We start from the raw sequence: 27,221 nt of genomic DNA on the forward strand, positions 1-27,221 counted from the left end.
CTAACAGCAACATGTTTCGACATGCAACTAAAAGCACAAAACAGCCACGCGCAACCGAAAAGGCAAAGTGTCCCATCGCAAAGTAGGGAAACAAAATAAAATTGAACGGTGAACGGCGTGGATTTAAGTTATTTTCTTGGGGGAAAACTTTGTTCATGCAGTCCCTATCTACCGCACAAAAAAAGTTTTTTTTTCAAAATGTGTACCGAACACGATTTTTTAAAGCTACTGGTGAAGTTTTGTACGATTTTTTATGCGATATTTTTTTGCGGTCGTTATCCCCCGCACAAAAAAAAAGGTTTGCGGAATTTGAGGAATTTGATTTTTGATTCATCCCCTTAAAGTCAGAAAACACCTTTCTCACATGAAAAAAAAAATTATACAGATTATCTCTGGAGGTGATAGACGATCATATTTGATGAAAAAAAAATTCGCCTACGCATATGTTCGAATTTCAACAATGAAAGAGTTATAGAACTTTTTTTTGTGTCGGAACCTGCCTCAAACTGGCTCTACATTAAAAAGTACGCTACGGAAGACGTTTCTGATACTTTCATTTGAAAAATGAGAAAATTTAGTACAGGATGTAGTAGTGGAACAACTAAATTAGTATGTTTTAATAACATTTTGGAAGTGAAAAACTTAAAAGTTTACGATTTTTAATGTGTTATTATTTATTTTATCCTAAAAATTTATATTAAACTAGATTATTTCTATCAATTAATTCGAAGTTCTTTAACCACTCCATAATTTGTTCTTTGACGCCCAACTTCTATCTTTCCTAATTTGGCTGCAATATCGATGTAAACAATTCCTGGTGAAAATTCAAGCAAAACCTTCAAAATCACGATTTTTACCCCACTGTATATGTAATAGCCACTTAAACTTCACCTTAACGTTGAAAGGATACATTTCTTCTTGAAATAAGCCATATTAAAAGTATAAAAAAAATTTTTTTTCAAACTGTATATAATCGAGTCCAAAATTGTATATAATCGAATCAAATATAATCGAATCTGTATATAATCGAGTCCGACCTGTATTATAGTGTATGAGTTATAAAGTTTTGTAGAATGTTAAAAAAGGAGTCCTATTTTTTTAAATATTTCAAGTATGCAAAGTTGTGTGGGGTGCTCCCTTGGCCGAGTGGTTAGCGTCATAACTAACATGCCGGGTATTCGGGCTCGATTCCCGTTCTGGTCGGGGGAATTTTTCGTCAAAGAAATTTCCTCCGACTTGCACTGTGATCACGCGTATTCTAGAGCTTGCCACTCAGAATGCATTCAAGGCGTGTTATTTGGCATAGAAATCTCAACTAAGTACTAATAAAAATGACGCAAGTAATACTACGTTGAGACGGCGAAGTTCCTCTAGGAACGTTAGTGCCATTGAAGAAGAAGAAGTATGCAAAGTTGGTTAAAAGACCAATGTATTTACACCCAAAGCGTTTTACTGTAATTTGAGATATTGCTGCCAATGGCCAGTCGAGTTTGCATTAAATTCGTGTATAACCTAGTTAAAAAAATCACTAATGCTACACTCATTCATAAGTGACGCATATAAAGAAAAATAAGTATGTTAATGGGCCAACTATCCAATATTCTGACATAAGTCAGGTCCGCAATGGACTCATGTACTGCCATAATATAGTGTAAATCAAATGTTGATTTATTTTTTTCATATGATATTTCAAAACAAAACAAGAATAGCCGAAATTTATTATTATACTTGTTATATTACTTAAAATATTACAGTAATAATTAACTGTTCGAAAATATGGCAAAGTTTCTTCCAAAATGGTTGGGCTTTTCGCTGGTTTCTTTCAAAAAGGCTATACCCTCATTCAATATTCTACACGTGTTACTAATTGCTTACCCGGTCACAGAAAAAATCCCCGGGAAGGATACCCGTGCGCTTCCAATCAAGATAAGTTTTACAACCTGACCTCTATTGATTGCATGATAACAATTAAAATGTAAATTTTTGTGTGGTTTGACATAGAAATCAGGTTACCGCACTACAAATATCACCGTTGTTTATTTGTTTCCGTGTTAATGTTTCGGATCGAAAATCTGAAAAACAACCACAAATGTTAGTCATCTGTCGTCGGATCTAAATGATCTGCAAATTTTGGTTTTCCCTGTGTCCGGGATGCCACGCGGAACACGTGCCGCCGTCTTCCAAGGACACTCAGGCAACCAGTCGATGGCTATAAACGGAACACTCCTCAAATGTGGCGAAGAAGAACGTTTCCAGTGAAATGAGTCTCGTCGCGACAAACAAAAAAAAAACCGGTGGCTTATTTAGATCACCGACTTTTTCCATACACCATTCGAAATTCTTTGAGATAAAAAAAAACCCAGAATGATGTTAGGCACGTTTATGGGAACGATAAAAATCAACCACGGATCTCGAACAATCGGGACCCATCGACTAACTTAGTGAGCAAGCATAGCCGGGGACTGCCGGCGCCAAAATTAAAATAATGCGGAATTCGAAAACAAAAAATCACCAAAATCACCAACGGTTCGATAGCATTTTTTGGGGTTTCGCTTTTCCACTCGATATTTGTTTACCTTTTCGCAAGTCGTCATCGTCCTCGCCAGCTGAGAAGCTACTCCATTTAAGGTACGCTCGGGTAACCGAACGCCTTCCAATCGATCAGCTGGAGGTGGTGCTTGGTGGTGGGTGGGGCGGAAAGGGTAAAATTAATTTTCAAATTTTGGGCAACTTCTTCGGATTCGATGACGTCCGTTGGTACACGTTGGCGCGTGTTGATTACGCTCTGCGCGTTGAACACGCGTTGGTGGGAGATACGCAGCCACCAACCAGCCAAACAAACAAACAAACAAACGTAAAAAAAGCGCATATCATCTGTCTCACCTCGTCGCATTTGTGTGGCCGGGGACGGAACGGAGACGGAAACAAAAACAAAAGCCACACCACCACACGAGAGAGAGCACGCGGAGATGCTATAATTTTCCACCGATCAAGTGTGGACTTTTTTGGACGATATTTAAATAAGCGCGAGTTGTGCGGACAATCGCATAGTCGATAAGAGTCAGCCAATCGAGACGCGGATTTTCGTACCTAAAATCGGATTGGATCCAAGTGCTAATTGTGATTATTGAACGAAAAATTTCAGTGATTATAAAGTTAAGCAATAGTTTGCTTTAAAGCAATTAAATTCTGCAGTTTGAATCAAGGAAGTGCTATTTGGAAGGGAAGTCCCAGGAACTGAGCTGCGTTGGGCAATCATTTTTTCAATCTTTGCGAACAGTTGTGTGAAGAACTGTAGAAGTGTACCAACAGTGTCGAACTAAAAGAGTGAATTCAGATAGTGAATGAAATTTGTTGATTGTTGAACCGTGAAATATAAGACAAATTATTCAAACAAAATGAAGCGATTCATTGCACTGGTAAGTTTCAAAGAAGTTTTGGGATAACATTGTTAAAAACCTTGAAAAATGGATGTTATGTGATCTAAAATTTTTTTTTGTGGTTCTAGCCTACTTTCTTTTCTCAAGAAGTTGTTGTATATTCATTTACATCGAAAAAGAGGTGTGCGCTTGTTCTTAAGAATAAGTTACGATTTCATTCAAAGTTTTCACTTGTTTATTTCATTGGGAAGAATTGTTTACAAGTTTCTCAATTTTATAATACTACTTTCTCAAGCGCACAATGAGCACCTCGAGCATGATGCAACACGAGTGCATCTCTTACTTGAAAATGTATATTTTTGCTGTTATCTCAATTTGGTGTTGCCGGCATGTAGTACATTACTCACTGGCGGACCCAATAATTTATCCAATTAATTCAACCATTACCTCCACATTGTTTACTCAAATCCACCAGTCGATGCCACACCCTAAAGTAATACTTTAGCTCAGCATTTATTGGGAATGCTTTCCAGATACCCAAACAACGCACGCGATCAAACAAATACTTCGCCAAAATCACGCGAAACACCACGGATTCGTGGAAGCTGACAGGACAGGGCTCGGAGCAAATTGAATTCCGCTCATAATTTGATATCGGGATGTAATATGTGTCCCGTTTCTCGGTTGGTAGCCTTACAGAAAACAACAACATCATCTCATTGCCTGCTGGACAGAATTTTCAGCCTGTGGTGGATAGACGGAAAACAAGTGCAAAAAGCCATTCCAATGCCTTGCGCCACTAGCAGCCACCAGCTTCATTTATATATTCGGGGGAAAAGGAAATGAGTATTTTATGAAGAATATCTTGGTTCATTAAGATTTCTGCTTGTTAAGAGAGTAGAATGTAGTATCTGAAAGTTGTTGGAAGCTATTATGTCAGTTGTTTAAAAAACCAACTCAAGCTTGCGAACATGAAATTTCGTCCCAAATCATTTCGAAATTACGAGCTTTTCGAAAATCATTAAAAAATCCAATATTTTCGATGACGTTCTGGACAAATATATTATTTATGAGAAAAAACAATTTCTTAATAATTCATTGAATTTTTACTGTGAAAATGATTTAAGGAAGTTTAAGGTAAATATGTGCATGGATGAATTTAGGATACTTTTCGAATCTTTGCTTCTTTTTTTTTTGATTCACTTTTCATGTCTTCTATTACTTTACTACCTATTACTGGCTTTTTGCTCCACATTGACTTTTATTCTATTTTTTTTGCAATTTTTTCATAACATTTTCCTATGTCTCCCATTGTTTCTGTCGTTTTATTCGTTCGATACTCTCTAGCTATGCTTTCTCAGTATCTTTATTCCCTTAATCTTTCTTGCTAAGAGGTATTCAACCATTCAACACAAATTTTCGAAGAATTTTTTTTATGAAATAGAAAAAGTATCACTTCAGAAAATAAATTATAATACCAATACGGGTTATTTGATAGAAATGGTGTCTTAGGCAAAGTTATCTATATATATATATATATATAAAAATGGATTTCTATCTGTCTGTCTGATTCTTATGGACTCGGAAACTACTGAACCGATCAACATGAAAATTGGTATGTAGAGGTTTTGGGGGCCGGGGATGGTTTTCGCAATAGTTTGAGAGCCCTCCCCCCTCTCTAAGGGGGGGCTGCCATACAAATGAAACACAAATTTCTACATTACTCGGAAATTATTCAAGCAAATGAAACCAAATTAGCCATATTTAGGTTTTAGGATGCAATAAATGTTTCTATGGTGGTTAGACTCTCCACCCTCCTCTCTAAGGGGGGCTGCCATACAAATGAAACACTAATTTCTGCATTACTCGAGAATTATTCAAGCAAATGAAACAAAATGTTGCATGGGAAGGTTTTAGGGTGCAATAAAAAATTTCTATGGTGGTTAGACTCTCCACTCCCCTCTCTAAGGGGGGGGGGGGGGCCGCTCAACAAAAACACAAATTTTTGCATTACTCGAGAAACGCTTCTATGGTGAATAAACTCCTCCCCCTCTCTAAGGGGGGCTGCCATACAAACGAAACAAAAACTTCTGCATAACTCGAGATCAAATCAAGCACAATTTGGAATGTGAGAGTTTTTGGGTATGAGAAATGTTTCTATAATGGTTTGACACCCCTCCCTCCACTGGAATGGAGAGGGGTTTCCATAAAAATATTACACATATTTCAACCAAAAATATTCCAACCAAACATGACAAATGAAAATTTTCGGAAAACTCGGAAGGAAAAAAGGAAAATTCGGAAAATTAAATTCCCATATGTTCTACAATTACATAGTGCATAGTGCAAGTGCTGTTAGTCCTTTTGATGTTTGCGCTAGCGAAATTGATCTTTGTTCGAAACTGGAAATGGATTTTAATATGATGAAACGCACTCCTATATCTTCTTCTATCTATACTAAAAAAAGGATCGCCTGATGTGTTGATAAGAGCAGAACTCGAGGAAGGAATTGTACGATTTAGGGCTGTCTTTATTCTATTATATTTTCTGTATAAAACATTTATTCCATGTAACGGAGAAAAATGTTATTTGCAAGTGTTTGAAAAATCTTGAACGAGAATTGTGTCTGAAAATAATCTGATAATGATTTCTTATAATGATGAGTTTTGTTAGAAATACTAGGAAACTTATAGTAAAAGGTAAATTCAACGGGGTCGAATAGAAAATCAATCAATGAACAGTTCCGCGATTGGACTCATGTATAGTAAGAAAACGTGAATGTTTGAAGGTATTGATAACAAAAAAAAACAAATTTTGGGCGGGTTTTCCGGGTCAGCTAGTAGCCGAATTTTGCGGTTCGGGAAATAGTACACACTGAGAAAAAAAAACATTTTTTTTTACCGAAACAATTGAAAATATAGTTTAGAAATTGAATATTCCGGAACAAATTTTTTTTATATCTAAGTTTTTGACACAATAAGACCCATATTGACTGTATGAAATTTGATTCTGAGCACAATGAAAAATTAATTTTTTCATTTAATTTTAAATTTTAAAAATTAAATTAAATTAAAATTTTAATTTTTAATTTTAAAAATGCAATATCTCAAAAACTACATTTTTCATACATAATTTTTCAACACAATAAGGACTGTATTGTCTCCAACAACTGGAACTGCTTGATCCTGGGCGAATGAAAAATATTTTTTATGGCCTTTTTAAATTTGCACGTTTTTTCAAATTCTTTTTGAAAACCAATATATCATAGTATTACCGTTATCAAAATAATATACACCGAGATAAATTTAAAAAATAAAATTAAAATTAATCTTTAAAATGGAATATCTCGAAATGCTGCGGTTTTGGTTACATGTTGAAACATTGCTTTTCAAAGGAATTTGAAAAAACGTGCAAATTTAAAAAGGCCATAAAAAATATTTTTCATTCGCCCAGGATCAAGCAGTTCCAGTTGTTGGAGACAATACAGTCCTTATTGTGTTGAAAAATTATGTATGAAAAATGTAGTTTTTGAGATATTGCATTTTTAAACTTTATTTTCAATTTTGTTGGGTAAAAAAGTTTTTTTTTCATTATGTCCTTTTTTTAGAAACGCAAAATTATAATCTAGAACTTTTCCTAAGACACCATTTCGACCAAATAACCCGGTGCTCCCTTGGCCGAGTGGTTAGCGTCATAACTAACATGCCGGGTGTTCGGGTTCGATTCCCGTTCTGGTCGGGGGAATTTTTCGTCAAAGAAATTTCCTCCGACTTGCACTGTGATCACGCGTATTCTAGAGCTTGCCACTCAGAATGCATTCAAGGCGTGTTACTTGGCATAGAAATCTCAACTAAGTACTAATAAAAATGACGCAAGTAATACTACGTTGAGACGGCGAAGTTCCTCTAGGAACGTTAGTGCCATTGAAGGATTTGTGCCAACTAGTCTTAGGAGTTGGCAGCACCATTTTAGATAGCAGTGAACCGTTGTGGGTGTAAAGACATTGGTGATTTAAGCAACTTTGCATACATGAAATCTTCGAAAAAAAATAGATTGCTTTTTGAAAAGGGCCAAACCTTTTTTTTTCTTTATTTTTGACAAAAGAAAACATAACTCCAAAACTGTAATGTTTACAAAATTCTGATCAAACGATAAAATATAAGAAATTGTTTTAATTTTCATAAAAAAATGCCAAAAAATGTTCAAAGAAAATTACACTGAAAAAAAATATTTTAATAATTGGAATTCATTTTCTTTAAAAACGTATTTTTTTAAAATTCTCAAAAAAAATTATATGAATAGTCCTTACAATTTCTAACAAGTCATTCATACATTGAAAGATGAGCACTTTTACAGAGGAAAAGTTTTTCCAACAATAACTTTTTAATGTTTTTTTTAGTATTCCAGAAACTATAAAAGATAGAAAGTTGGTGTCCTCGACATAAGTTCATATTTTAATAAGATCTAAAACTATGTTGAATATACTATATCGCTATCTTGACTTTAAACAAAATTAGGTTTAGTTATAATTTTTCATATAATTATATAATTATTCATATAATTTCATATTATGCTTGTGCTTAGATGAATTCAGAATACTTTTCGAATTTTTGCTTGGTTTTTTATTTGATTCTCTTCTTCGGATTTCTACTCTGAACATTAGCCTGCTTTTTTCTCCACTTTGACATTTATTTTATCTTTGTTCATAGAAACGCAACTGTCAAGGTCAAGAGGCTCCGTAAACATCAGATATTTTTTCGAAAATTTAATTGAAGTTGTTGTCACTGAACATAGATAGAACCTCTTCATCTAATCACCCTCTAATGTATCAGAGCTACTGTTGGTGAAAATACACCGATTTTTCTTGTATTATATTATTAGTTTTCACGGTCGATTCGGTTGATCTTGCAAAAGTTATTCCAAGCCCTGGTAAGATACAGAAATCCATCCCTTTTATATTCCATGGACAAGTGCCACAGGTTTTGAATCCTTTTTAAAGCATTCTTTGAAGTTCGATATACTGGGTCAGCTTCCCTAAGTTCATCTTGTTTACCCTGACATCACCGGTACTTCCGATTATTTCTCTCAGTACTTTGAATCAGATTTTCTGCCCAGGACAATCTTCATCCGGTTGCTGTAGGTCTGATTAAATCATTGAGAAATGAGACAGGTTCCATTTAACACTTTGAATAATGCGTAGAACTTGACAGTTTTGATTTTCTCAATATCTGATTATTTTTGAAATATGCTGTGTGAGCAGATCTAAGAATTTCTTCAATTAGGGTACCTCGCCAATTGTTGAACACTTTCTAAATGTTGTTCAGTCTGAGGAATTCTAGCTAGAAATCAATTTCAATTGTTGTTTTTCAAACACTATCTTCAAAAACATCTGCGTTTAAAAGTTACACCTGTTATGTAGCCCAATTGATAATATTCACATAACCCTTACCTTTGAAAAATTCGATTAAAAATATTGTGTAATCAATGATCATTTGGCACTGCAATTTTTAAAAAAATGAAATAAGAAACTGCATCCTCAAAAAAAGGTTTATAATAAAAACAGCTGCGAATGTTTCACTGCCACTATTTTTTCAACAACGCAGACAGAATGACAAAATGTTTTAACAGTACTTCAATCATCCGGAGTCCCGTTACACTAAAATATAATATATAATTCTATATAATTCTAGTGTGCAAATCAACAAAAGAAAAAAAAAACCAAAGACAACAATCCGATGTAACCGAAATGTCCACCTTTGTAAACAATTTAATATATGTGACCATACTCAATTTTATCCTTTTATAATTTTGAATGCGCGACTATACTCATTTTTTCCTTCTTACATATTACTTGGATATTCTTGCAAATTGAAAAACTTCGAAGATAATTATAAAACAAAATGATGTTCAATTTACCCATATCTGGTATCCCTGCTTTCTCCATTGGGTTTATTTACTCCTACTTGACTATCACAAAGCACCATCTTTCAATGGATACGTGTCAAAATTCTTATGGACTCGGAAACTACTGAACCGATCAACATGAAAATTGCTTTGTAGGGGTTTTTGGACCCGGGGAAGGTTTTCATGATAGTTTAAAACCCCTCCTCCCTCTCTAATGAAACACAAATTTCTGAATTCCTCGAGAATTAATCAAGCAAACGAAACCAAATCTCCTCCTCTTTGTTCGAACTGGAAATGGATTTTAATGTGATGTGTTGATAGGAGCAGAACTCGAGGAAGGAATTGTTCGATTTAGGGTTGTCTTTATTCTATCATATTTATGTATAAATTTGATCATATTTATGTATAAAACATTTATTCCATGTAACGGAGAAACTTTTTTTTTTAATTTCTGTATTATAGTGACTTTCAACACATTTGGCTGGTTTTACACTTTTACCTTCCATTTCGGAAGAATGTCGGGAGTGAGAATTGAACTCGTGACCCTTACCGTGAGAGGTATGGATGTTACTGCTACGCCAAATCGCCTCCACAACGGAGAAACATGTTATTTACAAGTGGTTGAAAAATCTTGAACGAGAATTGTGTCCTAAAAATAATCTGATATTAAAATGATGAGTTTTGTTTCTAGTTTTGTTGTATACTAGGAACTTTTTAGTAAAATATTAAATTCTACGGAGAAGAAATGGAAGATCAATCAATGAACAGTTCTGCGATTGGACCCATGAATTTGCTCATAGTAAGAAAACGTGAATGTTTGAAGGTATTGATAACAAAAAAACAAATTTTTGGCGGGACGAAGTTTGCCGGGTCAGCTAGTATTAAATATAGCAAGAAATGACGCTTAATTGTTGCTATAGAGTAATGCTGAGTTGTTTTCAGTAATTTCATGTGTTATCACGAAGAAGTCAAGAACATATGAACACACCTAGCTTAAGCGTTCAACATTTGGCGAGTTACCCTAACTTAATTTTCTGCCAGGAAAAAATGGTGCTAACTCGTTTTAAGATAATCTTCACAACGCCCCCGTTGTGGGTTTCCTTTAGTTGAACGTGAGTTTCAAATGTTGCAACATGTAAGCTAAATTCCTGGTGATCGCAAAAGAATCGTGCCATCCGATCTCAGGAAAATGTAATTGATTTCTTCAAAGATCATCTGCCGGTACGATCTATTTGACAAGCTACAAAGATGGAAGCTTTTTTTTCGCTTCTATAAAAAAAACTTTTGGATCATCAGATTGGTTCAGGTGTGTTTTCTTTAGTTTATTTTACAAAGTCTTCCGGTTGCACTTGAGATGCCTATTAGCTTAGATTGTGTCTTTGGAAATTCCAGTTTTCCAAATTTTCACTGTTCTGGTACTTCAGTAGTTTTCGAATTAATTGGTGAAAAATTTCACAAAAAAGTGTTTTCCAATACTTTATTTATTGAAATTAAAACCGCACCGAAAATAGAACATTTTTGTGATGTAGGTAATAACTAAACAAAATTAGGTTTAGTTATAATTTTTCATATAATTATATAATTATTCATATAATTTCATATTATGCTTGTGCTTAGATGAATTCAGAATACTTTTCGAATTTTTGCTTGGTTTTTTATTTGATTCTCTTCTTCGGATTTCTACTCTGAACATTAGCCTGCTTTTTTCTCCACTTTGACATTTATTTTATCTTTGTTCATAGAAACGCAACTGTCAAGGTCAAGAGGCTCCGTAAACATCAGATATTTTTTCGAAAATTTAATTGAAGTTGTTGTCACTGAACATAGATAGAACCTCTTCATCTAATCACCCTCTAATGTATCAGAGCTACTGTTGGTGAAAATACACCGATTTTTCTTGTATTATATTATTAGTTTTCACGGTCGATTCGGTTGATCTTGCAAAAGTTATTCCAAGCCCTGGTAAGATACAGAAATCCATCCCTTTTATATTCCATGGACAAGTGCCACAGGTTTTGAATCCTTTTTAAAGCATTCTTTGAAGTTCGATATACTGGGTCAGCTTCCCTAAGTTCATCTTGTTTACCCTGACATCACCGGTACTTCCGATTATTTCTCTCAGTACTTTGAATCAGATTTTCTGCCCAGGACAATCTTCATCCGGTTGCTGTAGGTCTGATTAAATCATTGAGAAATGAGACAGGTTCCATTTAACACTTTGAATAATGCGTAGAACTTGACAGTTTTGATTTTCTCAATATCTGATTATTTTTGAAATATGCTGTGTGAGCAGATCTAAGAATTTCTTCAATTAGGGTACCTCGCCAATTGTTGAACACTTTCTAAATGTTGTTCAGTCTGAGGAATTCTAGCTAGAAATCAATTTCAATTGTTGTTTTTCAAACACTATCTTCAAAAACATCTGCGTTTAAAAGTTACACCTGTTATGTAGCCCAATTGATAATATTCACATAACCCTTACCTTTGAAAAATTCGATTAAAAATATTGTGTAATCAATGATCATTTGGCACTGCAATTTTTAAAAAAATGAAATAAGAAACTGCATCCTCAAAAAAAGGTTTATAATAAAAACAGCTGCGAATGTTTCACTGCCACTATTTTTTCAACAACGCAGACAGAATGACAAAATGTTTTAACAGTACTTCAATCATCCGGAGTCCCGTTACACTAAAATATAATATATAATTCTATATAATTCTAGTGTGCAAATCAACAAAAGAAAAAAAAAACCAAAGACAACAATCCGATGTAACCGAAATGTCCACCTTTGTAAACAATTTAATATATGTGACCATACTCAATTTTATCCTTTTATAATTTTGAATGCGCGACTATACTCATTTTTTCCTTCTTACATATTACTTGGATATTCTTGCAAATTGAAAAACTTCGAAGATAATTATAAAACAAAATGATGTTCAATTTACCCATATCTGGTATCCCTGCTTTCTCCATTGGGTTTATTTACTCCTACTTGACTATCACAAAGCACCATCTTTCAATGGATACGTGTCAAAATTCTTATGGACTCGGAAACTACTGAACCGATCAACATGAAAATTGCTTTGTAGGGGTTTTTGGACCCGGGGAAGGTTTTCATGATAGTTTAAAACCCCTCCTCCCTCTCTAATGAAACACAAATTTCTGAATTCCTCGAGAATTAATCAAGCAAACGAAACCAAATCTCCTCCTCTTTGTTCGAACTGGAAATGGATTTTAATGTGATGTGTTGATAGGAGCAGAACTCGAGGAAGGAATTGTTCGATTTAGGGTTGTCTTTATTCTATCATATTTATGTATAAATTTGATCATATTTATGTATAAAACATTTATTCCATGTAACGGAGAAACTTTTTTTTTTAATTTCTGTATTATAGTGACTTTCAACACATTTGGCTGGTTTTACACTTTTACCTTCCATTTCGGAAGAATGTCGGGAGTGAGAATTGAACTCGTGACCCTTACCGTGAGAGGTATGGATGTTACTGCTACGCCAAATCGCCTCCACAACGGAGAAACATGTTATTTACAAGTGGTTGAAAAATCTTGAACGAGAATTGTGTCCTAAAAATAATCTGATATTAAAATGATGAGTTTTGTTTCTAGTTTTGTTGTATACTAGGAACTTTTTAGTAAAATATTAAATTCTACGGAGAAGAAATGGAAGATCAATCAATGAACAGTTCTGCGATTGGACCCATGAATTTGCTCATAGTAAGAAAACGTGAATGTTTGAAGGTATTGATAACAAAAAAACAAATTTTTGGCGGGACGAAGTTTGCCGGGTCAGCTAGTATTAAATATAGCAAGAAATGACGCTTAATTGTTGCTATAGAGTAATGCTGAGTTGTTTTCAGTAATTTCATGTGTTATCACGAAGAAGTCAAGAACATATGAACACACCTAGCTTAAGCGTTCAACATTTGGCGAGTTACCCTAACTTAATTTTCTGCCAGGAAAAAATGGTGCTAACTCGTTTTAAGATAATCTTCACAACGCCCCCGTTGTGGGTTTCCTTTAGTTGAACGTGAGTTTCAAATGTTGCAACATGTAAGCTAAATTCCTGGTGATCGCAAAAGAATCGTGCCATCCGATCTCAGGAAAATGTAATTGATTTCTTCAAAGATCATCTGCCGGTACGATCTATTTGACAAGCTACAAAGATGGAAGCTTTTTTTTCGCTTCTATAAAAAAAACTTTTGGATCATCAGATTGGTTCAGGTGTGTTTTCTTTAGTTTATTTTACAAAGTCTTCCGGTTGCACTTGAGATGCCTATTAGCTTAGATTGTGTCTTTGGAAATTCCAGTTTTCCAAATTTTCACTGTTCTGGTACTTCAGTAGTTTTCGAATTAATTGGTGAAAAATTTCACAAAAAAGTGTTTTCCAATACTTTATTTATTGAAATTCAAACCGCACCGAAAATAGAACATTTTTGTGATGTAGGTAAAACGGGCATATAGTGGGGGTGAACGGGAAAGGTTTGATATAAAAATCGTAGAAGTTTATCGCGAAATGAATAATTCAATTCAACCAAGGTATGAAATTACTACAAATTTCGTACGTAGTGAGATCTGGCATGAATGTCAAATATTTCGGTGACCTGAAAAAGGCACACCGAGCTTCCCTGGTTCATGTGACTATATTTATCTTGATACCACCATCTGTTAATATTTCGGGGAATAAATTGGCTACCAAAACATTGGAAGATTCCCTCCTTTCGGAGAGATCATCAAGCTTGCTCTGTATATCAGCTCCTCGCTGGTCGAGCAAGAAAACGTTGTCAACCAGGCCAAGATTATTCAGTTAGTCCATGGTTAAAGGATTCCATGATGATCCTCGGTTCGGTCTACTGTCGATAGCTCCAACTAAGATCTCATAGATCATGATAAGAAAGAGTAATGGTAATAGTACGCATCCTTGTCTTTCTCCAGCAGTACAGGATTCGACAAGACATTGTCGTGCAGAACTTTACCTGAGAATGTTTCGTACTGGGTTTCGGTGAGATGGACGAGCTTTTCTGGGATCCCTCTACGCCCAGATATTTTCATTGAGTCAGAATCGACTGATTTTTTTCGAAATCGATGAATACCAGTAGAAATGAGTCTTGGAGCTCGATGACTTTGCCCAATTCAATCTATAGCCTAGTTAGGTGATCCACATACGGTTGATCGGCACTGAACCTGGTTTGTTGTCGTCCTGGAGTAGTGTTTTCTTCAGTACCCGGTTGAGGATCCGTTTACAGAGTACTTTGAGAATTATTTAATTTTTTTTTTGGGAACCTTAAACAAAATGTTCTGTATCCGGCCGGAATTGTCTCGGTTTCCCAGATATCGCTGCTGAGTTGATGCAACATCTATGCTTATATGGTTGAATCAGCTTCGAACAACTCAGCAGGAATGCTGTCGATTCCTGTGGCTTTTGTGAACTGATAGCAGTTTCGACTTCCACTTCCGCGCTGATTTTTGCGATCTGTCAATAGCCCCATTTTTGTCCAGATACCACTAAGGCGGCAATAAGTATATTACAACAAACGGATTCCTTCTTCGGCGGATCCCAATCCCGCAATGGGACTGCCAGCTTAGGTTTGGTTGGCGAGAGCCGAATTTCTTATTCAATCTGTAGAGTCTTAAATACAGTGCACTGTATAAACTACTTCTTAATGGGGGACCCCCGTCTGGATGGTCAAAAAATCTTTTTTTTTTTAGTGGTAGTTTTGTTCTTTATCGCAAATTATTTTTACCCGTATTTTTAATTTTTTTGTTAGTGTGACCGGTCCGGAAAATCATTTTTTCGAATTTTCGCCAAAAATGACTTTTTAAAAAAAATTATAACTTTTGAACCACTGTACCAATTCAGATGTACGACATATTAAATTAAAGCCAATTAGCTGATCTTATTTGGAAAAATACTACAGTTGCAGAAAATTTGAATTTTATTTTCGTTATTATTGATTTTTATAGTTTTCATGGTCTCGGGCCAAAGGCGCTATATTGATTTATATTTTTTCTGGAAAGCTGAGAATCTTTCACATAGCATACCTTGAAACCAGGGAGGCGTTTTTTTTCGTTTTTGAGTTATTATTTTTCAAAGATAACCGATGGTCCGAAAAATCATTTTTTTACCATTTTTTCCACCACAAAAAATTATAACTTTTGATCTACTGGACCGATTCAGATGATCGACATATCAAATTAAAGCCAATGAGCTAGTCTTGTTTGAAAAAATATTACACTCGGAATAGAAATGGATTTTGTTTTCGTAATTATTGATTGTATTTGTTTTCTATAGTTTACATCGTTTCGGGACCAAGAGCGCCATATTTTTTTTATATTTTTTCCTGAAAGCTGAGGTTTTTCCACATAATACATCCGAATACCAGAGAAGTGTTATTTTTCGTTTTTTAGTTATGATTTTTCAAAGTTAACATGTTTTTAGTTTTCGTTGTTATTTTGTTTTTCAGTTTTCGTGTGTTATTTTTTCAAGAAGGCTTTGTAGGCTTTAATTTGATATATCGATCATCTGATTCGGTAGTATTTCAAAATTAATAGATTTTTAAAAAGTTATTTTTGGGAAAAAAGAGAAAAATGGTTTTTTGGTTCATCGGGTAACTTTGAAAAATCAACTCAAAAACGAAAAAAAAGCCTCCCCGGTTTCGAGATGTATTATGTGAAAAATTCTCAGCTTTCGATAAAAAATATAAAAAATATACCGCCCTTGGTCCCGAGACCATGAAAACTATAAAAAACAAATAATAAATTTTTGAAAAATGTCATTTTATAAATTAATTATAAATTTTTGAAAAATGTCATTTTTGGAAAAACGGCGAAAAAGGCGATATTATGGATCATCCTAAAATGAAAATGTGTACCTTAAAAAAAAACTAAAAATTATTGGTCTAATAATTTGCGATAAAGAACGAAACTATCACTTTTGACGAAAATCTGAGAACTACTATATCAGTTTGACATGGAATGGCTGATATACGAAAAACAACAGAAGTCATTTTTTTTCGTTTCGTGTTAATGAACTGCAATTCCGGTGTGTCTCAAATACGAAAACAAATAACTTTGTCAAATGACGATGGTAGAATACCGTTCAGTATGAGTTGTACGAAGTCTGTTCAAAAAGTATCGCGCCTTTCGAATTTACGCGGGTTACGTATCTTCGATTCTAGTTTTTTTTGGGCACTATGTTGGTAGTCATGTGTCTCACTTATGCTGACAAGTACGGCTATTTATGATGTTCAGTTAATTTTTGACAACTGCTTTTCTTACATGTGTTTTGGTTCATCATCAATTTTTGCCTATTGCAAAAATGGATTAAAGAATCTGTATCAAATTTTGTGTGAAAAACAAAATTAAGTGCGCGAACATATTCCGAATGTTGATTGTGACATCTGGTGAACCTACCTTGGAGCGAAATAACATTTATCGGAGCTCGAAAAAAAATGTTCTCGGAGGGTCGAAAAGATGTAAACGACGCAAAGCGTGCCGGAAGGCCCGAGCACGTGAACAACTGAAATCGAATATAAGTAATCCGTGGGTATACAAAAATCGTGATACTTTTAGAAGAGCTCTACAAAAATAATCAAGGGTTTGTATCCGAGACACGGTCGCTTAGGACGCAGGACTGCGCAATCTTTTTTTTTTTTTTGAAATTTGTTGGTTTATCATTTCGGATGTTATTTGCGAATATGTCGGAATTTCATAAATAACTCTTTAGTAAAACAATTCCGGGACCCTGAAAAGGTTTAATGGCTTGCGTGGTTTTGTAGAATCATTTTGAGAAGCAACGATTCTTTCTTGCCTTTGCTAGAACAATACACTAATTGGTCATTTGTCGCAATTTGTTTCTTTATATCAATGCACGTATTGCACTGAGTATTTAACGAGAGGCATCTTCCGTGCATCGCCTATCAACAAGCATAAAACACGCGTCTAATAGATGCACACAGTTGCAGCAATAAAAATGCAACATCGCAAGAATGATAATTTCTGAGTCGAATGAGTCGTTTTTATCGACTCTCGGTCAAAACCGTCAACAAAGCTAGGAGCTTGTTGCATCAGAACAGAGTCGATGCGAGTTTACTTCGCAAATATTCTCTTTTCGCTATCTCCCTTCGTTGTTTCTATTCTAGCGGCTGCATAAGTTGCCCGTTATTGACAGCTCTGTTCGGGAAAGCACACAAATGAACAGAACAATTGTATGGGGAAATGAGAGTGCCTTCAATTTTCACCAATTAAAACCATATACAAACTATGGGATTGTAATGTATAGCATCTTAGAAAATTTCCGATTCGGTTGGTGTGCAAATCGTTAAAATCCGTTCGTAGCAAAAATAGTTATTAACGTTAACTTTATTTCATAAAAATGTGACCTGTTTTCTGATTTGGCACCCTTAATGTAAGACGTAGTCCTACGTCAAAAAATTAGAATCGAACATATGTAACCCGCGTAAATTCGAAAGTCGTGATACTTTTTGAACAGACCTCGTATCTCTACTGGTTGACTCCAACAGAACATTTATCCGTCAAAAAATTATCATCGGTCAGATCCTCAAATTTCTATTCCAAGATATTTTGATTCGTTTAAAATAAAATTGCTCTGACTGAAGCGCTTGACTAAAATAATGGAAAAAACAACCAGAACAAAAAAAACTGTGAAGTAATTTTGTATTTATTTTCGGAAAATGTATTTTATTGACAAGACCATATTCGCCCGAGTTGTCGAACGGTCCATGTTTCTATCTCGTAAAGCGTTCTGATATGTATCCTCACTGGTACGTTGCCTGCGCATTTGGCTCTAAATGTTTCTCGGAAGAGTGGGTAACTATGTATGGAAAATGGAAATTATATGATAGAGGCACGATTTCCGAATTTTTCCACATGCAATTTTTCATATATATGCAGAACAGACAGAATGAAATTACGAAACCTACCGAAAAGTTCAAAACAATTTGGGAAATTTCGAAATATCTGTCCCAAGGAAGTCCGTTGAAACGTGTGCCTGTCGCCACGATATCATTCATCAAGTCTCATTATGATGATATACACGGATCTCAACTAGACAAACATTCTCGTCTCACGCTGTGCCATCTTTCGAAACACCTTAATTCGTTTCCCTCCTCCCCTACGAGGCTGATTAATGGACAAAGCAAATATATGCACATCGTTAACTAAGGTAAACATGACCGGGTCGCCGGTGATTCAGTTTCAGGCCTCCTGCAAACAGGAACCGTTAGTTCTTTCATGAATTCATATTTTAGAGCTGGTTCCAGTGCCGCTTAGCAGCGTCACATCTTCAAACGTAGGTGTAATGTCGACCTTTGTCCGCACGCAAGGACACGGGCATAGTGCTAATCAATATCGATATATCGATGCGTTTGAATACTGAATACGGTAAACTCACTAATCGGTACTAACAGAGCCCATTGTTGACTCTTGTTCCGCTGTACCACCGGATCTGGCTCACGTAGGCAAAGCTGCTGGAAACAGGTGGATGACAGCGACCAGCCACTATCAACCACAGGAATGTGGCTCTCCGTGGTGGAAACGTGAATGTTAAATTTGTCATTTTTTCGCGCTAGAAATTGGCACCAATGAATCAGCATCAGCGGATTAAAGTTGGCATTTGGAAGAAACCACCGGCTGGTATGCATTTCCTTATTGAGATTCTCGAGGCCGCTGGACACAATTTTGGCTCGGGATTTTGAGGATGTTCGGCGGCAAGTGTGCATAATATTCCTGCCGCTAGGGTATTCTAGTACACGGGGATTTATATAGGAGACCAGGCGAGAAAATCTAGTTGAGTTAGTTGTGCTAAATTTGGAAATATAGCTCCGTATAAATTTATGCAAATTAGAATCGGACACTGTGGTTTCGTATGCAAATTGTGAAAACGACCTTGCGAATGGATATTCCGAAATGTTTTTTATAGTTCTATTAAGCGTGCATTTTTTGGACAGTATAAGAATCGATACAGTAGGGTCTCTAGAAAAATTTTGTTTGCTTTTGTATGTTTTAATCGTAACAATCAGTAGTTGATCTGTACTTTAAATAAAATGAATTATAACTAAAACACAATCTGTTGTTTGAAACTGTTCATTTAAATTTGTTGTTTGAAACTGTTCATTTAAATTTTCATTTAAAACGATAATTTATAGTAAAGCTGACATTCAAAATGCAATCTAAAAGAATTTTCGGAGAGCAACAATCCAAAATTGCAAAAGGCTATTGTTTTCTTGGAACAATTCTTATTAATTAACCATGTTCCATAGCTAATTAAATTGATTTTTTTCACAACACTTCGTCAATAAATTCAGTCCCACCTGTTACCAATATTAATTTTAAGTCAAGTTCGATTTGATCTAATCTTTCTCCACTACCAGATGCGATGCAGTTGTTGATAAACCAAAAAGCATGCCACTCTTAGGCCGAGGACATAATGAACGCGATGCGATGCGGGCTAGTTTGCGGGAAAGCTCTTCCGTTCACGCAAAATGAAAATAAAATGCAATCTACCAGGTCCTGACATAGTGAACGCGAAGCGATGCGGATTTGAATGCGGCGAAACGTTTTGTCGAGTGTTTTGCCGCGAGTGAACGCAATTGATGGTTGCCAGACGATTTTTAAAATATCTTCACAATCAAACTCTTCGAACGAAAATAAAAGTTGGGTTGTTAAATTATTATTATTGTTTTGTTCGATGAATCATATAACTTTATTATAATTTACATAATGCACATTATGACATATATCGCATACAATTTATTACTAAGTTAAATATCTCACAATTCAATTGTTTACAAAATGAAGACATGTAATCATATCTGGCATCCTTGTGCTGGGTTGTTTACATGTAAAATGGAGTGGAATGAAATATCAAAAAACGCGCGATCTCAAGCGATCAGTATGTCATAGTACGCGATGAGCTCCAATTAATCGTTTCGCATCGCATCACATCGCACCGCACCGCGTTTACTATGTCCTCGGCCTTACACTAGCATGCCTATACAGTAGAACCCCCATTATTCGCGGAAAAGTCGGGCAAGGTCACCGCGTATAACGAAAATCGCGGATAATGCAATAAAGGGCTAAACATGAAGTGTAAACATGAAAAAATATATTTTGGCATGAAAACTCTGCTTCATCAATACAGAAATCATTAAACTATCCATCTGTAAGGTCGTGTACATCAGTGATAAGATAACTAAACTTATCATTCTAATATCAAATTATCTTGGGATGAAATTTTTATATGAGATTATTATATCACATGAAAAAACAAAGTTTTCCACTCACATTGATAACCAGTTTGATGCGAAGAAGTTAATTTTCATTAATGAGTTTTTATTTGAGAAGTGCTCATTCTGCCTGAAAACTCATTATTATCTTCGACACTTCACTAACGCGTAAAACGTAGTTCAATGGCGTGCCGTTTATTTCGTTTCCACCGTGAAGTGTATTCGAGAATCAGGCCCATGGTTACCAATCCGTTAAGGACTGTCTTGTAGAAAGCGTGACTTCCACTGGTTGGATTATTTTTTTCCGAATCCTACCACGACTAGTGTTGTCAAAATGGTTTCTTCCGGTATTGTATTTTTCATTTCCATGCACCACCATTTCATGGATTGATCGGAGTAGATTGTGGTAGAACACAAGACCGAATAATTAATGTAAAGGAAACAATAATGCACAGCACATTTTCAGGATCAATGCCGGATTTCCATTCAGCTCAACGAAGCTCGCGAATTTCATTTTATAGGACGCTTATTCCAACATTGTCTATCAACGCCTAGGCGGATTAATGAGGAGATGTTCTGTAGTGTGGTTCTGTAGTTCCTCAGAAACGTAAATTCAATGATCATCGCGGTTGACTTCAATTGATGCAGATAGTTTACTACGGACCTTCATACTATACGTTGTTGACAATTAATACGTTCATCGCCCCGTCTCCCAGATATGGGTAACACTTTCCTCGTTCAAATTTAATAGGATTTTTAAATGGAATTTGATAGAATAGGCACCCAAGGGTAACTGTAGAGTATGTAGAAAAATAATAAAATTATAACCATATCATTATCATGTTTATACTATACTTTTTTATCAATTTATAGTGCGGATGGTTTGTACTGCAGTTTTTTTTTGTGAAACTCATATAATATGACTTTGGCATGTGTTATTGTTGTCAGTTCATCTTCAAATTGAATAAAATATTGCTAGATCGTGTAAAAGTTGTCTACAAACTAAGTTTGATGTTCATTTAATTATATATCCGCAAGTTGGGCTCCGCAAGAAACTCAGAAAAGTCGATTTGGGCGACGAACGTGTTGATAAAGCCTCATTTACTCAGCTTCTTCATCCTCGGTTGATGGTCCGAATGATAGTGTGATGATAGGTTACCCTGCTACTGCTACTATTGCGGGCAAGAGGAAACTTCAAGTTTGGCTTCGATGGCGTCTAGTTCATTTTTACAATCAACAAGCTTCTTCTTCTGTTGATATCTCTTCTTCTTCTTGTGCATTTTTCCTCTAGTTATACTTATCTTGTTCTTTTTCTTTTACTTATATAGTTTTCCTTCTTCTTCCTCTTGTTTTTTTCTCTTCCTCTCCTTCTACAAAGATACTGACGTTCCTAGAATAACTTCAAGCAACCTCTATTTCAAAAACCTGATAATTAGTAAGCGATTGGCACAATGTACGAAATTTGATTCAACTGAAACAATTATCCCATTATTTTAATCTAGAATAAACGGGTGAAGAAACAACTGGAAATTTTAAACGCCTCTGAACACTTTACTAAATCGATGTTCTCAATTTCGTTACTGTGAATTCTTCTACAGAGGTCAAATTGTAAATAACTTCCCAAGAGACAATTTTTGTTTTCATTGATACATAATTACCATGATAGAAAATTAATACAGTATCAAACGCAAAAAAGGATAAAAGTACAGTAAAACCTGTTTTTGTGCGTTTTTTTTGTGGGAATTTTTTTGCGGTTTTCTGTTCTTGTGCGGTTTATTTGTGCGATTTTTTTTTGTGCGGTGTATGAAAAGAAGCAACACGTTTCGACTTGCAACTAAAAGCAAAAACAGCCACGCGCAACCGAAAAGGCAAAGTGTCCTATCGCAAAGCAGGGAAACAGAAGGAACGGTGCATGGCGTGGATTTGAGTTATTTTCTTGGGGGAATTTTTTTTTATGCGCTCCCTATCTACCGCACAAAATAATTTTTTTTCAAAATGTGTACCGAACACGATTTTTTAAAGCTATTGGTGAAGTTGTACGATTTTTTTTATGCAACTTTTTTGTGCGGTCCCTATCCTCCGCACAAAAAAAGGTTCGCCTGTATATCAAAACTAATGATTGAAATGAATGAAACAGGTACAACTTCTCGTGCAACATATATTAGCCTTGAAAAAGACTAAATGTGAATATAACAGAGGAGGATCGACGAAACATAAAAATATATGGAAGGGCTTATAAAAATACTGGAAATATTACTTAATACTAAAATTAGTATTAGGGTGTCTCATCAGTTTCTTTTGCCATAGGATTACGCCTTTCGGGAACTTATTGGGGTACAAATTGAAAATCGAAAATCGAGCACATCGTAAAAATTGTCCAATTTCAAACGCTTATTGCTCAGTCATTTCATGATGGATTGATGACATTTTTGCGTCAATCGATTTCGGTACTCCATAACAATTTTTTATATTGATGAAAATAATATATGTCATGAAACTAACAATCGAAAAATTTAAAAATCTCAACCCCTATCCTAACGGAAATACCCACTTCTGATTGGTCGACATTGACGACACATGCGGTGGGTTCCTAACAGAGACATCAAAACCATGCTGCCTGGGGAAATCGGCATTGCAAACACCTAAAAGTAGGGGGAACATTTGTTCCTACAAAATTGTGTTCCCTAACAGAGACATCAAAACCAAGCTGCCTGGGGAAAATTGGCATTGTAAATACACCTAAGAGCTCCTGTAGACTGCAGACTTTTGTCGGCCGATAGATTGGTCGGACGACTTAATCAGTATGGAGCGACATGCATATGCGCACACTACACCGATTCAGTACCGGCAGATAAAAAAGTTTGATAGGCTTCCCGATTGCATTGAAATTAGTGTATACGTATTTTTTTACGAGAAAAAAAATTCAACATGACCAATGAACGTCACCCATCAGTGGTATTATTTAGTGATAAATTTAACTATGAAAGAGGACATGTAAAAGAATCATTATTGTGTTTTGACGTCTTTCATTTCTGTAAGGTGTAAGTTCAAAGTTTCGAAAACGAAAGAGTGGCGCTGGACTGCAAGGTTTTGAACGTTAACACCTCTTTTCCGACTGAAGGGAGTAGTATGAAAAACATTTCATTCGAAAGACAAAATGACCACGAGTTATATGAGTGGTAATTATTGACCCGAAAACTTGTTTCAACTCGCATACACTCTGGAAATCCATTCAGTTGATGCGGCGATGTGAGATGAGGACGGTCGCACTCAGACGCCTATGCATTATGGTCTTCTTTTCCAATTTCATTTCTCTTCTGCAGTTGAACCGAACGGATGGCTATAAAACATGACACTTCCTTTGCTTGCGTTCGTTTCTACCTCTACTCTCGCACCGTGAGGACTCGTTGGGACCAAGCAGACAGCTCATAAATCTACCGGTGATGAGGCACCACGAAAGCTGCTCGGAAAAGTGCACCAGTTGCAGGAAGTGTGAAGAAGCCACATCGCTACCGACCGGGAACCGGCGCTTTGTGTGAAATTCGCCGTTATCAGAAGTCGACCAAATTGCTGATCCACAAGCTACTTTTGCAGCGTTTGGTTCGTGGAATTGCCCAGGACTTCAAAACCGACATGCGCTTCCAAAGTTCCGCAGTTATGGCACTGCTGGAGGCCTTTTCGAAGATACCAATTTGTTTGCTATCCACGCAAAACGCGTCACATCATGCCCGAGGACATCCAGCTGGCCCGTCGTATTCGAGCAGTTCGCAGATTGAACCCATAAACGTTCGCTGAGTAAGAAAACGTCAATTTGTTCGGGACGAAATTCGCCGGGTCAGCTAGTAATGAATGAAATGATTGATTCGTTAATCTATTTGTTTTAAAAAACGAAAACAAAATCATGATAACAAGATTTGGTTGGAGGGGTGACACCCAAGAAGTCCGCCCCGGGTGTCACCCGGTTACGCTACGCCACTGGTTCTATGCGTCCTACGTATTTACCTTTTGACGTAGGATTACCTCTTTCGGGAACATATTAGGGTACAAATTGAAAATCGAAAATCGAGCACATCGTGAAAATTGTCCAATTTCAAACGCTTATTGCTCAGTCATTTTATGGTGGATTGATGAAATTTTTGCGTCAATCGATTTCGGCACTTCATAACAATTTTTTATATTTTAGAAAATAATATATGTCATGAAACTAACTATCAAACAATTGAAAAATCTCAACCCCTATCCTGACGGAAATACCCACTTCTGATGAGTCTGGTAGTTAACCCACTCGAACGAAGCCCACATACCTGGTACAAGATCTAAATTTGCCGTAATCACCCGGCTCCTGATCGGTTGTTGGTTCCTCTCGGGACGTGGAATGATGTGGGACGCTACCGTTCAGCACCTCCCGGACGGCAATCCATTCGCCATCATTTTCCTCCTTTTTTACGACTCTTGAAGCCCGCATTCTCTCAGCCACAACATGCCATCCGGCAGTGGTGGGCAATAAATTGCAGAATTAGCCAACGGGCCGAATCGAGATCCCATCTGACCATCCAATTCAAAACCACGAAGATGGGATCTTTATGGGGGCCGGTCGGATTGGGGGGTGGTTGCTTTAGCCACGCGCCTTAGTTATGTGTCATGTTCGATTAATTCACAAACACCATATGTCACGCAAGAATCAACAACCGGCGGCGGCTGCGGAATAATGGCAGTGGAGCATTGGTGAAATGGGAAACGAGTGCGTGGGTGTTGGGATATTGATAAGCAACACGTCTTGGGGTGCTGGAAATAGCATTGTGCTGTCATCGTTTGTGTTGTTTCTTTTTTTTTCTCGGGATACAAAAGAAACACTTTGGGGGTCTTGGTATTCTTTTTTTTTTTGACGATGACATTGTATTTATAGAAATTTAGTAGAGATACACTTAAAAAATCTAGATGATAATTCAAATGGAGAGAGATATATTAAGTTTCTAAGAAAAATGATATATCTGCGTTATCAATTTCAATCTAGATTGTCTCCAAAGTTATGTACGAATGTTTCCATCTCCTAAATAAGAAACGGATCTGAATCCCCGAGGTCAGTCCGAGAGGCTGATCAGAATGATAACGACCAATAAAATTTCATCCCAAGTGGAATGTATCGAATATTTATTCTCTCACCTGGCGTAGGTGTTGATTACCCGCGTCATCTCGATGACCAATGTCCTATGGCTATCGTGTGCCGGACAGGCTCATCTATATGCGAATTCCAACGACAGCAACAAATCTCACAAATCTCCCACTTTGATTTCAGCTAACACTTGTCACCCTGGCCCAAACGCTGTCAATTGACGACCGTACGCTGGAGATCAACGTGAACGTCGAGAAGAACGCCAACAACTATCACAACAGCCAGCTGGGAAGAGGATCATTTGAGTACGGACTGGATGTGGTTAAACAAGCCGACAACCATTTCCAGCATAAGGTTCGGGGTCCGGATGGAGTGACCTATGGCTGTTACGGATTTGTAGACCCCGATGGCAAGCCGCATCTGGTGCATTATGTATCTGACATAAAGGGATACCGCGTCGTGCCACCGGATCATGCCACGAAAATTTACATCTCCCGAGTAGAGAAAAGCATGTAAGTTTTAATTCATTGTAGTTGCAAATTTTCGGCTTCTAACCATTCCCTTTTATTTCAGTGATAACGTCTACCAGGGATCTGTCGAGAGAAACGTCCAGTGGAAGGATCTATTCTTCCCACCGGCATGCTCTGCTCTGTTCGCGGAATTGACTAAAAACGCTCCATCGACAACACCACGTCCAACGACGCCTCGCCCAACAACTCGTCCCACTACCAGAAGTACTACCACGAGAACTACTACCACCCCGCTGCCAATCGAGCCAGAGTTCCCGGATTCCAGCAATGTGCACGAGTCTATCATTCCTCATCAGCTGGAACCAGCTTGCTCGTCAGTTTGCGAGGATCTGAAAAGAGAACTAGAGGAAATCAAGAACAAGTTGAACCGTCTGCTCGATGCTTTCGCCAGGAAGGAAGCCGACGAGGCGGAGCGTAGGAGAAATGGCGCGGGAGGGAAGTTCGCCTACTTCCCGGTGATGCTGAGCGATGGGGTTCCCGATGGATTGGACACCGGATCGAGCAAGATTGCCTACCCAGCATTCGGGCAGCAGCAGTGCGGCACGAAGTGAGCGGATTAATTGGTTGTGTACTCTTACTTTTGTAAGATTATTTGAAGGAGACGAATGACTACTGTTAAGCAACACCAACCATCATGCTGTGAATATATTTATTATTTTGTAAGGAATGATTTTTTAGAATAGAAATAAATTCGAACTATAACGGATGGACTTTTTGGTTATACGAATTTAATGAAGGGTATTTCAAGGTTAAGAAATAGTGCCTTTCTATTGAACGTGGTTGAATGTAGAAGGTGTGCTTCAATCTTCCTATACTCGCGCATACGGTCTAACAGACCGAGAATCAATGAGGAGGCTAAATTAAATAACAATTCCAATTATTCCTTTTTCTTTGAATAAATACCAATAACGACTAAAAATACTTCTTGAATGGCACTAACGTTCCTAGAAGAACTTCGCCGTCTCAACGTAGTATTACTTGCGTTATATTCATTAGTACTTAGTTGAGATTTATATCCCAAAAAGCACG

General features: G+C 36.5%; 1 protein-coding gene across 1 annotated transcript; it reads left to right on the forward strand.

Moving 5' to 3' along the window:
• Positions 1-3,064: 3,064 nt before the first annotated feature.
• Positions 3,065-26,854, forward strand: LOC129768086 (uncharacterized). The gene is made up of 3 exons (XM_055769501.1): positions 3,065-3,419; positions 25,846-26,174; positions 26,236-26,854. The coding sequence occupies exons 1-3, from the start codon at positions 3,399-3,401 to the stop codon at positions 26,741-26,743; spliced, it is 858 nt and encodes a 285-aa protein (XP_055625476.1). The 5' UTR covers positions 3,065-3,398; the 3' UTR covers positions 26,744-26,854.
• The last annotated feature ends 367 nt before the right edge of the window (positions 26,855-27,221 follow it).

The sequence above is a fragment of the Toxorhynchites rutilus genome, chromosome 2, assembly GCF_029784135.1.
Source record: "Toxorhynchites rutilus septentrionalis strain SRP chromosome 2, ASM2978413v1, whole genome shotgun sequence".
Taxonomy (NCBI): domain Eukaryota; kingdom Metazoa; phylum Arthropoda; class Insecta; order Diptera; family Culicidae; genus Toxorhynchites; species Toxorhynchites rutilus.